The sequence below is a fragment of the Buteo buteo genome, chromosome 10, assembly GCF_964188355.1.
Source record: "Buteo buteo chromosome 10, bButBut1.hap1.1, whole genome shotgun sequence".
NCBI classification, from domain to species: Eukaryota; Metazoa; Chordata; class Aves; order Accipitriformes; family Accipitridae; genus Buteo; species Buteo buteo.
The window spans coordinates 25,783,726-25,799,576 of record NC_134180.1 but is presented as its reverse complement, the minus strand read 5'-3'; the positions used below and the strand labels follow the sequence as shown (position 1 = coordinate 25,799,576).

The window sequence follows — 15,851 nt, the reverse complement described above, 5'->3', positions numbered from 1 at the left end:
GGCCACGCCGCGCCCGCGGCTCCGCCTCCCGGGTGAGAGGTCAGGGGGAGGGAGCAGGTGGCCACGATGATGGCGGCCGGGAAGCCGGAGGGCGGCGCGCCGGGGAAGCCCAGCCGGCGGCGCGCAGGTAGGCTCCAGGCTCCGCGCGCCGGTCCCCCCGCCCGGCGCTTTGGGCTCTCTCTGTGCCCTCAGGCCGGCACAGCGGACTCGCCCAACTCGCTATACCGGGGGGAGCGGCGGGCCGACCGCGGTCGGCGGGGCGGGCAGGCAGCCGCGAGCTCGGTGGGCCTCGGCCGGGCCGGGCCGGCTGCGTGTTCGGGGTCGGCGAGCGGCGGCTGGCGGCGGCGGCTCGGACGAGGCGGTGCCGGGCGCCCCGCTGTCCCCTCTGGCTGCGCGGGGGCTGCGCGCCTGGCTTCCGCAGCGCCGGCAGCCCGCCCGGCTCTGAGCGTCAGGCGCGCCGCGCGTGACAGCGATCGTGCAGCTGGTCAGAAAACCGCGTCCTCGTGTTTTGAGTTTAACAGTCCATTATGTTCCCTCCCTGTCGCCCTTGTCTTAAGGGAGCGGCTGCCCGAGTCCTCTGTGTCGGTAGCCGGGTCAGGGCGGGCAGGGACCTGGGCCAGTCCAGCAGTGGGATGTGCAGGGGTAAAGCTGGGCTGGAGAGCCAGTGGAGAACCAGGGTGAGTGTGGTTGGCACAAAATTATTGTCAGAATTATTTTTCGTTTAGCTTTCTGACTATACAAAACATGATGAACGAGATTATGAAGAGAGTTGGGCCTGTCTGTCCTCGTACTTAGAAAAAGCATGTCTAACTGGTTGCTGAATGGTTACTGGCTTACTGAAGTCACTCTCAGGCACCAAAAGCAAGTTTCTAAGCAATTCTCTTGATTGTGTTTACAGTTTAGAGGTTTTAATATTTCTCAGTTTCCAATATTTTCCACTGCTAAAGGAAGAAAGTACACTAATTTCTGTATTTCTACATTTGTATGCTTGATTTCTAGGAAATAAGCATTCAGCTTCTCTGAAGAATGAAGATGCTGCTCAAAGGTATAATTTCTAACAATATGTGGCACTCATGTTGTTTTGTCTCACTTTGAAATTGCATTCTCTGCCTCTCATGTTTTTTTGCTTTCTCAGAGGAGATTGCCATCAGCAACATGATGCAGGCTTATTTGGAGTGATGCTGTGTAACTTCTAACATGCACATGTATATATGCGCATTGTAAAACATGCAAAAAGTTTATGAGTCTAACCTCTGCAGGTGTATTTCCTTACTCTATAGTGCTTGCTTTTTGCCATCTTAATTTCTTTCCATACCTGCCATTTTTCTTTATTCACTTTAAAAACCAAACTTGAGAGGAAAAATCACTTTCTGCCATGGACAATTACGTGAATATTCATTTTATTCTGTAGTAGAGCTAGACTTCTAGGTGAATAGCATAGACCTCTATAAGTTAAGACAGCAGAATGACTGTACATTGACAGCCTCTGTGGGAAGCATTGCCAAATGGAGATTGGAGACACCTACATGGTTGCTCTCTGGGTATTTGCTGACAATAGAATAGTGGTGAGACTCAGGAACACTCAGGAAATATACTGTAGTGGGATTTATTCGATTTATTCCTTACTTTACTTTGTAGCCTCACACTCAGTCTTGTCCCAGTCCTTTTTTCTTCCTCCTCTTCGTGTCTCATCCAGCTCCCATTCTCCTGGCAACACTCAATAAATTGTTTGTCACAGGCTGTTTGTCCAGCCAGTTCTGGGTTTTCCTCTCTTGCAAGAAGAGTTGGGTAACCTTGTATGGAAGTATCGCAATGCAATAAGAGTCAATACTTTTCCAGACCGGAGTGGAATTAAAGCAAACCAAGGTTGGAAACTCCTTTGTGGTTATTACAGAATTACTAGTCCAGTTACTTGTTACTTTGTTTGGCCAACATGGTGTGATGCAGAAAAATGTAAACTACTGTATTTCAGAAAAAAGATAAAGATACAGTTGGAGAGTTGTTTATGGAAATCTGCCCTCTGTGTCTGTTCTATTACAGGAAAGCAGCTCTGGAAGCTGCTATGAGAAAGAAGATTGAATTTGAGAAAAAAGCATTGTGTATTGTTGAGCAACTCCTGGAAGAGAACATTACTGAAGAGTTCCTTCTGAATTCTGTAGGTGTTGCAAGTTTTTATACTACTTTGTATCTTAGTGTTCAACTTTTTTTTTTTTTTTTAAAGTTCTTGGAACAATTTGTTGCGGTTTACAGTAGACAAACCATTTATTCCCTCTCCCATCAGCTCTCCTGATGATTGCCTTATTTTCAAGGGTTCTGCGGTGAAAACATGCCCTAGTTTTACAGGACCGTGTGCATTATGAATCCTCATATTACCCACAGCCTTTGTTTATGCCTCTGTGGTTCTGGACTGATAGATGAAGTATAAAAATTTAGGTCTACATCACATCATCTCTGAATTTAGACAAAGCCTCTATAATACACCACAGTTTATCTGGCAGCACAGTTCTGCTGGAACAGTGTGATGATTACTCCTCTTAAGGTTATAAATAGACTGGTAAATAGGTGTACAAATCATGTAAATAGAGGAAGATTATGAAAATCGGTGCCACACTAGAGGCAAAATTATGAAGCTCTTGTATATGTAAAAAGAAGTGCCCATGTCTGTCTTCTTTCCCTGGTTACCCGTTTACCATTTTTACTGTGTAGTTTCTAAATGGTGTTTATTAAACTTACTAGATAACTGTTACAAAATTAAAAATATTTATTTGCTTATGAAATGTTTCGAGTACAACAAATGACAGATTTTCCACTATCCAGTTATTGAACTATTTTCTTGTCATTTTAGGGAAAATTTATTACTCCATCTCACTATAAAGACATTGTTGATGAACGGTCTATCATCAAACTATGTGGTTATCCTCTATGTCCAAATAAACTGGAAAATGTAAGTTGCTTTTTATTAATGCTGTTACCATAAGAATCTCTTCACAATTTTTATTCTCTTGCATTTTCTTTTTAATTTTAAACTTAGAATATTAAACATAGATTAAAATACTGCCAAGTAATGGGCCAGGCATCATATCATTCCATTTCAGTATAATCCTTCTGAAGTAAAAGGTAAAATTTGATCAGTTGACAACCATTACTGTATGACAGAATCAGTTAGCATCTACTTTGATAGTAATAAAGATGAATGAAGTATGGCTTCATGGCCTTCCTTTGTGCATGCAGAAGCTTTCTAATTTTGTTCCCTCTTCAGTGTAACCACATATCTCTGAGAAGGATTGAAGTGAAAAAATAATACAATGCAGGGATATTACTATGTGAATGCATATGCATCTGCTCTAAACATGTATGTTACCTGCTTCAAAGTCATAGTCACACTTATTTAGGTATGTTATGTCAGAGCTTAAGCAGATAACCTTAAGTTAGATAACCTGTGATGTAATTTCAGTTGTGGTACACCTGATTATCTGAAAAAAATCTACTCAAGTCCAAAAAATTTTACTGTTTTGAACTTTGTATGTCCCCACAGAAGTTCACACAGAAATTGTATTATATTTTATGTAAGTTCCTCTCTGGGTTTGTCTGGGTAGTGGTGGGGGTCTCTGACAGTACAGTCTCACATGCATATAAATCGATATGGATTAAAGAAGGACCTGTCTGTAATTGCGCAACACTTATACATACTTACACATGGAGGAGTTTCTACCATGGCAACTCCATTGTTTTATGTTCAGCACTGGCTTTCTTGTAGATCTGAAGTTGTCCTCTACTGATAATGAGATGTAATGATTCAAGATAAATTGGCATTCTTACATCTGAGAAGGTACAATATCAAAAGAACTGAGAGAAAAGGTGGTTGTAGTATGCAATTCATTTAAAACAGAACATATTACACCAATTAAAATATGTGAATTAAGAATGAAATTTTATGTAAAGTCATGATGGAAGTAACAGTCTTGCTGATGAAAGCATATTGTTTTAGGTGCCAAAACAGAAATACAGAATTTCAACAAAAACGAACAGAGTTTATGATATCACTGAAAGAAAGGTATAGTAACAAATCTATTTCTCAAATGTGTTTAATATTATCTCAACATCAGAAATGCATTTTGTAACAGCATTCATATAGTGGCTTGATTCAGAGCCAGGATGTTTGGTTCTTATGAAAATAATTTTTGTGAACTGTTAGAATATGAAGTTTTTTGTGCATTTCAGTTTCCAGATGCTCTTCAGAAAGACAACCACTTATTTTCTTTTCTAAATTTAAACATAACATGGAAAGTTTTACTTGGATAGCAGTTTGAATGTGGTACAGCTGATCCATTAAAGACATTTGTGAAGAAGTGTTCTCTATTTTGCTGTAGTATAGTCAATGAGCTTTAGGGTCAAAGTGCACATCCTTTTCATTCACTGAAGTCTGCAGTACTGTAATAGAAGTTGCATCTTATGCATTCTTTAGTGTGACTACCTTTAGGGTTCTTCTTTGAGGACTTTTCACCATAAAACCTATCTCTTCACAAAGTCTGTTTCTTTCTTGAAGCATATTCATGAGTGTGGTTGCATAAAAGTCATCTTTGCCTGCTCACAGTATATGCAATCACCTACAGGTGCTTAGACGCTAAATTGTAGGATAAATGTTTGTAGTTCCAGAACAAATTTCTTCAACAAATTACTTCAGTGCTAGTATACATTCCTTTCCTCTGGTTACAACTGTAGGATACACAAAATTCTGGAAATTGCTTTTACCAGGTAAGACTCCAAGAAGAAGTGGGATGTTTTGTCTTGTTCCGTGATGCAAGTGTGCAAGTTATTTTTTCAAGATGCTACAAAATTTTAGGTGGTGTTCTGAGTATTGCAAAATATCCAAGTTCTGTTGCTAATGAAAATTTTCATTATTAAATAAATGAATTTTATTGCATGTCTTTTAAACTGTATGACCATCTTGTTGGATTAGGGATTGCTCTTTGAACAGTTCTGGGTTTTGTTGGTTTGGTTTTTTTTACATTATTGTTAAGTAGAATCCAACACTGGTTTACTTCTTAGTATGTAATAAAAGTGCAAAAAGCAGAAAAGTGGGGAAAAAAGAAGCGGCTATAAGTGGCTTGTGGGGAATGGGATGGACCTATTTGATAGGTTTGGTGTCTCAGGTGAATTAAAAACCTGGTCATAGGCTTAAAAAGAAAAATGAATTGGTACTTAATTTTATGGGCATAAGAAACAATGACTTTTGTACCTTTTTGTGAGTATTAAAGTTGTCTTTAGTCATATTTTCTTGCTTTCTGTCTCATTTCCAGTGCTTTTGCAGCAACTTTTGCTATAGAGCATCTAAATACTTTGAAGCTCAAATTTCCAAAAGTCCAGTATGGATGCGAGAAGAAGAAAAGTAAGCATAATCTTATACATTCATTGCTCCTTTTGAGAATATTATTTTCTCTGTCCAAGCTGCAATGCTAATTAATTAGCTGCAGTACATCAAAATCATTCAGCTGAAGCAGAGGTAACTGATATTAACATGTTAGCTTAGCATGGTGTTCGTTTTAAAAAGTGTTCTTGCCATATTGATTACAATAATTGACATGAGTCAGTACTACTCATGACTACTTAGTAGACGTGACCATGATAATTTAGGGGGCAGACTAGTCATAAATAATAGTCAACTCCTATTAACGTTAAAATGTACTTATTAGGACTGGATTTTTACAAACCATATAATGTACAGGATGAATTCATCCTGTTAAAGAGATTTGCTAATTTTAGCACAGCACTTGGCATTGGTCTTAAGACTAGACTGTGAATGTTTGCACCTGAACTATACTGACTATAACATGAAGAGATTCTTTATCCTGTCTAAATTTCAGATTGCCCATTTCCTGTTGTTACTGCAATACGCATTTTGGAACAGTGTGATGCAGCCCATGTTCCTAGCTTAGGAAACATAGGCTTGCAAATAATGAATTGAGCCAATGGGTGTCACTGTTTAACAATAAATACTTGCCTAGAGACCGTTCAGCTGAATTTATTCAGCTTTTGTTCTCCAAGACACTATTTTTCATAGTCTCCTGGTTTTCAACAAAAGGAACTAGCTGAAATTACATGTGTGAGCTCATTTTCACAGTTCAGATCAGTCATATGAAATACCTGGTCAATGAGAGAAGAGATTTAGAGCAGCCTGATCTGGTCTGAGGGATTCTAGTAGGTAAAACTAGTCTCTCCATTAAATGTTTAAGTAAGTTTACCAGTATTTTTGTGCTATTATTTTGCTGTCTTTAAAGAAAGTATTTCTAAATTCTCCCTTTATTCTTAACATCGAAAGTGTATAGTTCTGATATGCCTGACATAGTTAATTATTTATGCTGTGTGGTGGTGGAGAGGTGGTATTTTCAAAAAAAACCAAACAAAACCTGATAGTTTATGGCTAGGTATATCTGTTTGCACAACCACATACATGTGTACACACTGATACATGTTTACACATTAGGATATCTGAAATTCTTTTGAAACAAAAGAGTACAACCTTCACTTAAAACTCTGAAGAAGAGTTATATGGAGTTAATAATTTAAATCACTGTATGTTATCACCTTTAGTTCCCAGACTCAATTCATTCATATGAGTGGTGCAGCTTTCATCTTTTTAAACCTGTGGGGTTTTTTATACACTGTCTGAGAGGTGTTAGTGCATTGACTTGGATTTAGTGCATGCTTAAAAGGTTTTCTTTCATTCATAGGACAGGCGGATTTCAACATTTAGCATTGGATAAAATGAATAGCATTGTGGTGCTGTCTCATAACTGAATTGAAGCAGATTAACTGCAAGTAAAGCTTTGGCAAGAAACCCATCAGAATTTGTTCAGTAATGTTTCTTAGAGTTTCTGGAAACCTTTGAACTCCATTTTCTTAAAGCAGTATAACTTAAGCCTAATTTTTAACAAAGTAAAATTTTAAATAAGTAAAGATATCCTGAATATTGGGTTTGGGGTGGTTTTTTTGCATTAATTTGGAACATTTTCCTATAAACAGCCCAGGATTTTTTTTACTATTGGAACTTTGTGACCTATGAGGATCTTAGCATGTTTACTTTGTTGAAGAAGAAACCAAAGGGTGATCTGAAAACAGTTTATAACTACTTGAAAAAAAGTTACAAAGATTACAGAGCCAAACTATTCATGGTTGATGGCAGAAAACTTAACAAGAGGTGATGGCCACAAATTATCACATGGATGGTTCAGGTTGGACATTAGGGAAAAAAATTGCACTAGGGTTATGGTGGAATGAAACAGGATACTCAACAATGTTTTGAAATCTCCATCTTTGGAGGTTTTCAAGTTTTAAACTTCATGAATTTGTGGCTGACCTGATCTAGTGCTGGTGACAATTGCATTACAAGCAGGAGGTGAGACTAGAGACTTCTGGAGGTCCTTTCTGACTTAACGTTTGTGTGACCTGTTGATTCTGTTAAATGTTGTTCAATGTAACAGCATTGTGCTGGAGGCACGAGTCGCACTCTGTGAACATGTATGTATAAACCTGCTTTCGCTAATCCTGCCTTAAACAGCGGGGTTTGGACTAGAAGATCCTCAGATGTCCCTTCTAACCTCAAGTATGTATTTTCTGTATTAATGTGTATTTCAAGAGCATTGATTTAGCAGGAAAATCTTCATTCTGTGTCTTCTTTTTGCAGACCACCAGACATAGAGCTGCTGAAGGAGGGACAGAGGTACACTGAACAATAATTTTTTTTGTTACATGCACTTATAGTTAGAAATATTAACATCATATCAGGTGAAAGGGGAATCTTTGATTTCCTGTGTTATAGAAAAGACCTTATTAGAACCTACACAAAGGGTTATTTGTCTTGTTTAGTTTTGTCCTGTGTGATTCTAAACCAGCATATTTGATCTGTATGATTTAGTGTACAGCTGCTCTTAGCCTGTATGTCTTAATTGAGCCTGTTGAAATCTGAAACAAATACACTGTTTGTACTTTGCATATTTTATACCATCTATTCTTTATAAAGAAAATAGTACCAATTATATGTGATGAAAGCTTCTGTACTTCTTAATCTAAAACATCTATATCAGCTAAAATGAAATGCTACTCTGTCATCTCTCTGTACCTTGCTGTGTATTGTGACTTTTTGTTTGTTTTCTTTTGCAACACGTGGCCATTAGGTGGCAAACTTACATATGCTAAAAACAGCTCTGCTGTCCCCCTGATTTTAGGGTACAATATTCCCATATATGTTAAGATGCCTATCTTAATTTTAAAATTGCACTATTCATCTTGCTAAGTCTGACATTATTCTGTTGTCTTTAATAATATCTTGTCTACTATTCTTTTCTAACTGCCAATGAGCAACTGAGAACTCACTTCTGTAAATAGCGTCTGTACTTGTCATTTTGACTGCAGAACATTACAACTCTCTGAGTTCAAGAAGACTTTTAGAAGAGCAGCTATGATTCTTAAAGCAAAAAGTACACTTCTACTATAAGGGAAAAATGCTTTATTTATCTTTCTTACACAAGAATGAAAAGCTATTACAGGTAAGGTCCATTTCTTATTTCATTGATGGCTTGTGTTTTCTGTTACAGTGGACAGTCTGGAGAAGAGGTGAAACTACGTGATGAAGTAATTAAAACATCTGACATTGAAAATCCTAGGACATCTTCAAATCCATGTGAATCTGGTTCTCATGACACAGCCACTGACAGCAGTAGCGATACTGAACAAGAATTTGTTTCTTCTGTCCTACCAGGAAGTCAGTCAAGTTCAGCCAATTTTGCACAGCAATTGCACAGAAGCATCATCCTCAAAAAGAAGCATGCTCTGAAAGTCTATTCCAGCCCTAAAACTGAAGACTCAGATGTGGTAGAAGCCACTGAACGACTGTCTAATTGTACATTAGATGCTCAGGAAGAAATGCATGCTGGCTCTGTTCATAATAAAATAACTGCACAGCCTTCAAAAAATACTACTCTAGGGAAATCAAGTGCTCCAGAAAACTATGAAAATACCTGTGGTTCACAGATAGTTTTTCTAGGTGTGAGCAAAAGAGGCGCAGAACATCTTAAAAGAACACTAGCTAACTCAAAAGAACATCAAAAACCTGAACTGAGGCATCCAGTTAATTCCAAAGGCAGTTTGTTAGAAGTGCTTAAGAAAACACTTATGGAATGGAGAACTGAGGAAACTTTAAAATTTCTCTATGGCCCAAACTATACTTCTTTGTGTTCATCAGAGTGCATATCATCTGCCAACCAGGAGAATGAAGAACTTGATGAGGATGACATAGATACAGCTGATGATCTTAACACTGTTGCTATAGGGGAGTCTGAAAACAGTTTGAACTATTCTTTACCTTTCACAAGCCCAGGTGGAATAGTTAAGCCTGTGCCTAGCTACGAAAAGTTAAAAGAAGAAACAGAGTTCCTAGAACTCCGAGTAAAAGAGTTCTATAAAGGAAAGTGCATCTTGGCTGAAGAGGCGGTGACACATGCACAAGCAGAGGAACATCCAAACAAAGACAAAGTAAGTGTCCATTGGAATAGTGTCGAGGCTGTATAAAGCCTGCCTTCAGAGAATTATTACAAGCTCTTTGTTTCTGTCATCATAAGTGAATAAGTATCTAGCATAGGGAAGGGGAAAAGTAGGTTAGCTGCATACTGTATGTTGGGTCAGATTGAGCAAGCTTCTGTCCATTAAGAAATTACTGGTTGGGTTTTTTTTCTATTCAGAGAGAAGAGTTTTCTTATGTTTAAACATTTATTGATGAGCTGTGACTATTTTGATGCATTGACTTTTAATTAAATACTAGGTTATAGCTGTTAAAGTTTTTTGTCTAATACAGGATGATCAACAGGAAGATCTCACCTTCCCACTTGTTGATTCAAATGCACAAATGCAGATTAGAAAGCGAATCGTCCTTGAAAAACTGAGAAAAGCGTAAGTATCCTTTACTTTGGTAAAAGTCAAGCTGAAGTTGATGCTCATTCATTATTATTTTAAGTAAGACACTGTCCAAGGACATTCTGGCTTTTTCTAGGTGGCCTTATTCATAACTTACACCCATTACTGCCCTAAAGAACTTAATTATTTCTGAGACAGTCATCTGCAGTCCAGTTGCAGATGTCAGTTTGCACAGCCTGCTGAGGTAGGTGTCAGAACCTCACTACTAAGGTCTTCTCTAGAAGAAAGCTGTCCCTTCCTACAAGCATTGAAGCTTGTAGTTGACAGCATTCCAGGCTGGCGTGGCAGCATGTTCCCACTCTTCAGTAGTTGGCAGAAATCAGCACAATTGTGCCATTACACTGAAAATTTCTATGGTTTTTGGATCAAAATGTTGGTATAACACGTGGAGCTTAAAATGAGAATATGTGCTTAAAAAAAAAAAATTCCACAGCAAACACTTTAATTCATCATCCCTTCCCTCAGTTATCTGGAAATATTCTAAGCTATTTGGATTCTTGTAAGTTGTCTAAAAGCAGATTCTGATGTACATAAAATATGAAATATTTAACTAGCAGTATATACCAACTTCTCAAGTCTAAACTGAAAAACTTGAAGTTGATTGGGAGGAGTGCAAATATTTGTCCTGTATATTAAGCATACTGCTACTGGTAAACAAATTACACAGAAAGAAGCTGTGTTTTCAGACCTCTTAACAGTTTAAGCAAAGGTCTTATTAAAAGGGTTTCTAGTCCATGTTTGGATGGCTGGTATCAGTATGCCTCTAGCTACAACCATATAAGGCCCTCAGAATTGAATCTTAAAACTTTACAAACACCAGACCTTTTTCACATACATAAAAGGGCTTTGGAGTCCCAGAAAAGAGATTAAGGCATCTCTGCTGTACCTGTTAAAATTATTAAATTGTCAAAGTTGAGAGGACCTTGAAAATACTCCTGTTGTCAAGGCAGTGCAGATAAATGAGGGTTTGAAGGCCGTGATTGTGGTGTTTTTGTCAGAGGTATTTTGCTTTTATATGGTTGTAGTTTGTTTTAGCTAGCCAAACTAGTTTTTGCAGAATCTTTTTTTTTTTTTTAACTAAAAAACCCCACAACTGAAACTCCCCCAAAAACCAAAAAAACCACTCCGTTCTGCTTCTCTCTACTTGCAACAGGCCTGAGACAGGCCACAAACATGGACTCAAACCATGCTGCAAGAAAGGTGGCTATCTCTGATCTTTCTGTAAGTGTCAACGTTACACAGAGTCCAAGGAATACTACTGTATGGTAAAGCAGTTTCTCTTCTGCTTTGAATTTTTTCACAAGTTTGTCAGTCATTTTCAGCTTCTAGCAAAATTTCTGTTGAACTTAAAAGTAAGGTACTCCATGAATAGAGGATAAGAAAGACTGAATTATTTTTTCTTTGTTTCTTTGGAGGTTTTGTTCTGGACTATCCCCTTCTTTAGTTGATCATTTTAAATTTCATGAGGTGATGCAGTAGTCGTGTCGCACTGAAGTAAGAGAGACAATTTTCATTTTGATAAAGCAATGACTTCTTAGTGTGTTCACATGAAGTCAGCAGGAATATGAGTATGCCCAACATCCTAAGAGTCCTGTGTTCGGTTTTTGTAAAACATATAGCGATGTAAAAGAGAATAGAAATCTTGATTTCTCCAGCAATATTGATGCACCATGCATATAAATGTAAATAACTGGATATTCAAATGCAAGAGGATATTAACTATTAAACCAGTAAAGAGAGGCAAAAGTTAAATCCCAAATGTGAAAAACAATGCATGTTATTTCCAGCATTTTGGGGATACTGACAACTAGTTAAACAGTATGTGTGGTTTGTTGTGTGCTTCAATTTTTATGCAGTCAAGTAGGGAGGAAATCTGCCTTTTTTTTTTTTTCTCTTTTGAAATTTTCTAATTACCCTACTATCATCTTAATTCCAACTATCAGTCTAGCAGTGGAATGTTACTTCTGTTGCATCTATGTGAGTCTGAGGTTAGCAGATACATTCTCTGTGCAAACCTCATTTAGACATGTAGTTTCCTTTTATATTGTTATTTTTGAACCAGGTAAATAGAAATATTTGAAACATTTATGAGGCCTGGAATTCTAATCGTCGTAATGTAAACACTTTGATGATGAATGTCTGGTCAGAACTGAAATGTGAAGTTGATAAGAGTATGCATGTAAAACTACATTTCATTTCTTCTTCACACTGAACTAGAGCTGCTTATTTTTAAAAACAAGCTGTCATAAAGTGAAGGTGTTGCCCAAACACCACTCAGAGGAATCTGAAATGTAAACTGCTGGCCTGATCTGCTACACAAAAATCAATCTCTTTTTATTAACTTCCATGAGCGTTGGTGGAAGTCCTACTTCAGATGAGAAAGAGAGGAAAATGTATATTGACGAGTGTCTTTTGTATTCTAGATTACCTGCAGTTTTGGGCCCTCTTCAGATTATTCCAGGTGATGTTTACACAGAGCTAAAAAACCTTGTCAAAACTTTCCAGTGAGTATTGGTCTTTATTTAGAGATTCTTCTTGATTGATTAATTAATCAATGCTGTTGAATGATTTGTGGTTTGGGCACAGAGAGTGCCCCATTGCAGATTTGCCCTTTTCTAGCTGTGTGTTCATGTAGGTAATGTCACATTCCCTGTGGACTAACAAGTCAACCCTTTCCCTGCTCCTGACAGTGGCTAGGTCACCAGGAGTATTTGTAGATTTTTAAAAACTAGGCCAGTGGTCTCTGGAGGAGGATGGTGAGTCTTTTAAAGGTTCTGCTACCTCGTCACCTCCTATTAAGCCTGAGTTTCTGAGATCTGTCACTTTCTTTTGCTCTGGCTCCCTACAGCCAGACTAAATGGTTTTAATGTGATTAATAGTTGTTACCACTAACTTCTAGAGCCAGGAAGAAGGTCCAGTTTGACCTGTCTTGTTCCCAATTTCAAGGGCAAGTAGATCTAGCGGACACTTCATCACCACAAATGAAGCTTCTGCTTCAGTCAGAAGCACTAAAGGAAGTATTTGGAAACACTAGGATAAAGAAGAGGGGAAAACAGAATGGTTGTAACTCTGAGTATTTTGAACTTTTCTTTGGGACACAACTCTCATAACTTGGACCTAGTCATGTCCTGCATCTTGAACTATTGTCAGGAAAAGGAGCAACAACGGTTTCTAGCTCTGTGTACGTTTTCGCTCTTGAAATCTGCCCCCCCCCCCCCCCTCCCCAACCTGCATGAGATTTACATGTAAATTTTCCAAATTTCATTTATGTGGTGTTTGCCACAAGGAATCTAGGCTCTGGTGAATAGAAACCCAGCTCTACCTGATTCCTTATGATTTATCTCATGCCTGGAAGGACACCACTAAAACACAGATCTCTATAAGCAGGATTTTTTACTACAAAAGATACTCTTCCTTTCTGGTGACTCTGTGCATGATCTTTTTTATTTAACAGAATTATTAGTGTTTGAACATGATTCTGTAGTTGCAGTCTTTTAAGTTGTGATTAATCTTTTATTTTAACAACAACAACAATGAAACCAGGGAAGATGGTTTTGGTTACATTGGAGCAGCAGGTATATGCTGTATGTGTAGCTACTATTAAAAAAGATCTTTGTGCCTTAAAACAGTTTTGTTGCTCTGCAGTCTAAATGCCTAATAGTCAATTTAGCTTTTGGATTGATAGAACTGGAAAAACTACATTTGGTCTCTTTCAATCTACTTTTGTATGGTTGATTATGTAAGAAGTCCTGGAGGTTCTCAAAAGCAGAACTTCTACTTTAAATTATTTTTGCTATTCAAAAACAATGTGGCCTGAATATGAAGTTTTAAAAGTGGTTTATAGCAAAGGAGCCTTGAAGCCAAAATGGACTTCTAAAAACATGTATATATACATCTGTGGATTTACAGAATGGAACCAAGTCTAATTAACTTGAACTTTGATCCCAATACCTGGCTCCTGTAGCAATATTTTAAAAGTCTCCCCTGATCTATTTCTGATGCCTCAGGTAACACTTCATGAGTTTATTTTTAAGTCTTTTTTGTTAGGAAGTAAGTTGAAGGTAATGGTAGCAAGTTCTTGGGGCTCTCTTAGTGTGAAGATTCCAGATAAATTGCTTTGAAATTCAGTATTTTGGGCGGAGGATGGTTGAAGACAATTATGGGCACTACACAAGAATTTGTAAGTACCTTTATATATATATCTCAAAATAAATGGAGTTTTATTGTCACTGATAGTCAAACAATACAAAAATACAGGAGATAGGGAAGCAATAAAAACCTTTGGGCCCTTACTCCTTCTTGCATTTCTGATACGGAAGGGTCTGTTGATACGCAAAAGCTAGCTCATGGATATTAAGATGAAGGCGTAGGTTTGAACCTCCAGTTCAGTACGTAGGTTTGAATTCACTTAATATGAGTGGTCTCTCTGATTTTAGGTTAGATGCTTTGGCAGGGGGACCTGGGATACATTTTAAACGGTATTTATGTTTGCAAGGTATAGAAATTTAAACATTACTTTCTTTGTTAATGTGGTTAAAATGCTTAATGACTATGGAGGGAGCACTGACAAATGCTAGTGCTCTTTCCTGCTTTTTGTACTGGAAATATTTCAGGCTGAAGAACTTGCCAAAGAGGGTAGGAGATAAAACACATGGCTGTAGTAGAGCTTAGCTGGAGAAGGGTAAAAGAGCATGTGGTGAACTAAGCAACAACGATTTTCAGCTCCATTGGTTTTTTAAAGGAACGCTTGCAGTTCAGCCTCCTTTGGGCAGCATTTTATTCAATCACCACTGCTGGGAAACGCACTAGAGGGATCTCAAGAGACATTTTAGAATGGTTAGAGCTCTTCCCAAACAAAGTCCCTCAGTGCCTGTAAGCTTTTGTTACGAAAACTGAGATGTCAAATAATTCTCCAGAGTGTGTAAGGGCACTTTGTTAAAAGAACAAGAGAAAATTAGCTATTTATATATAAATTGAGGCTAAATGATTAAGTTTGTGAATGTATGGTTGTGGGTTTTTTTAAGCATAATATTCCATACTGAATATAGAATTTCATCTGAATGTTGTGGTTGCAAGTATTTTAATTCCTTTTATGGAGCTTATCGTTGACATTGAACTCTGTCATTGAATATGATACAGTTGTTTCCTAAAGATGTGTTCAAGACTTTTTTTTACAGGTTTGTCTTACCTTGTTTCCAAGAATATTTTAGCTTTTAAATATGTATCGTGAGTGTATGTTATCTAGTGTATATGCTTGCTAATAAGCTTTTACCTATTACCCTTGTTAAGTGGAATTTTAGGTTCTGGATTTCAAGTCAATCAGCAATACTTTGTCATAGACAAGGTTATGTACAGAAATGTGTAAGTACCAGAATGTTAATGATCTTTTCTCAAGTAAATGGGCTTCTCTTGAAGAGACCCTAAAGTTATAATAGTAACTCATCAAACTAAATTATTCTACAGTACATAAATATGTTGCTCTTTTTCAGGGGGTAGAGAAGCTGTCTTTTATGGTTAAATTGGTCTCATTGAAGCCTGAAGAAAAATGATCTATGCTTTAGTGTTTGCCTGTGCTGACCTGGGTTAGTTAAACTTTGCTCATCTTAGTGCAAGTTTTGGAAAAACTGTAGATAGCTGGGGTCCCCAAAAGCCACAACTTTACGTCCTAATCCCATGAAGTCAGCTTTCTGCATTACAGAATAGGCAAATGGCCAAACTTAGCAGGTCAGATTCTTGAACTGAACTTACATATGCCTACACCTGGGAATCTTGATGTGTGAACAAAAAAGCTGCTTCATTTGCAAAGATGCTAATGACTTCACTTTGCAACAAAGATAAATTGTAAAATGAAAAAAAAGAAAGAAAGAAAATCTTCTCCATTT

General features: G+C 37.7%; 1 protein-coding gene across 4 annotated transcripts in view; it reads left to right on the top strand.

The window, feature by feature from the left end:
• Positions 1 to 2: 2 nt before the first annotated feature.
• The window catches only part of RPAP2 (RNA polymerase II associated protein 2), a 42,675-nt gene continuing 26,826 nt past the window's right edge, over positions 3 to 15,851 (top strand). For 3 of the 4 annotated variants that reach the window (XR_012652057.1, XM_075039012.1, XM_075039009.1), the window contains exons 1-10: positions 17 to 127; positions 1,000 to 1,045; positions 2,041 to 2,155; positions 2,846 to 2,944; positions 3,989 to 4,054; positions 5,301 to 5,389; positions 7,685 to 7,720; positions 8,595 to 9,531; positions 9,851 to 9,945; positions 12,393 to 12,473. Coding sequence is in view for 3 of the 4 variants with exons in the window: in XM_075039012.1 (XP_074895113.1) it covers positions 67 to 127; positions 1,000 to 1,045; positions 2,041 to 2,155; positions 2,846 to 2,944; positions 3,989 to 4,054; positions 5,301 to 5,389; positions 7,685 to 7,720; positions 8,595 to 9,531; positions 9,851 to 9,945; positions 12,393 to 12,473 (1,625 nt within the window). In the remaining variant the exon portion in view is untranslated. Of the gene's footprint in view, positions 128 to 999; positions 1,046 to 2,040; positions 2,156 to 2,845; positions 2,945 to 3,988; positions 4,055 to 5,300; positions 5,390 to 7,684; positions 7,721 to 8,594; positions 9,532 to 9,850; positions 9,946 to 12,392; positions 12,474 to 15,851 lie in introns of all 4 variants that reach the window. The other variant, XM_075039011.1, reaches the window with a different exon arrangement.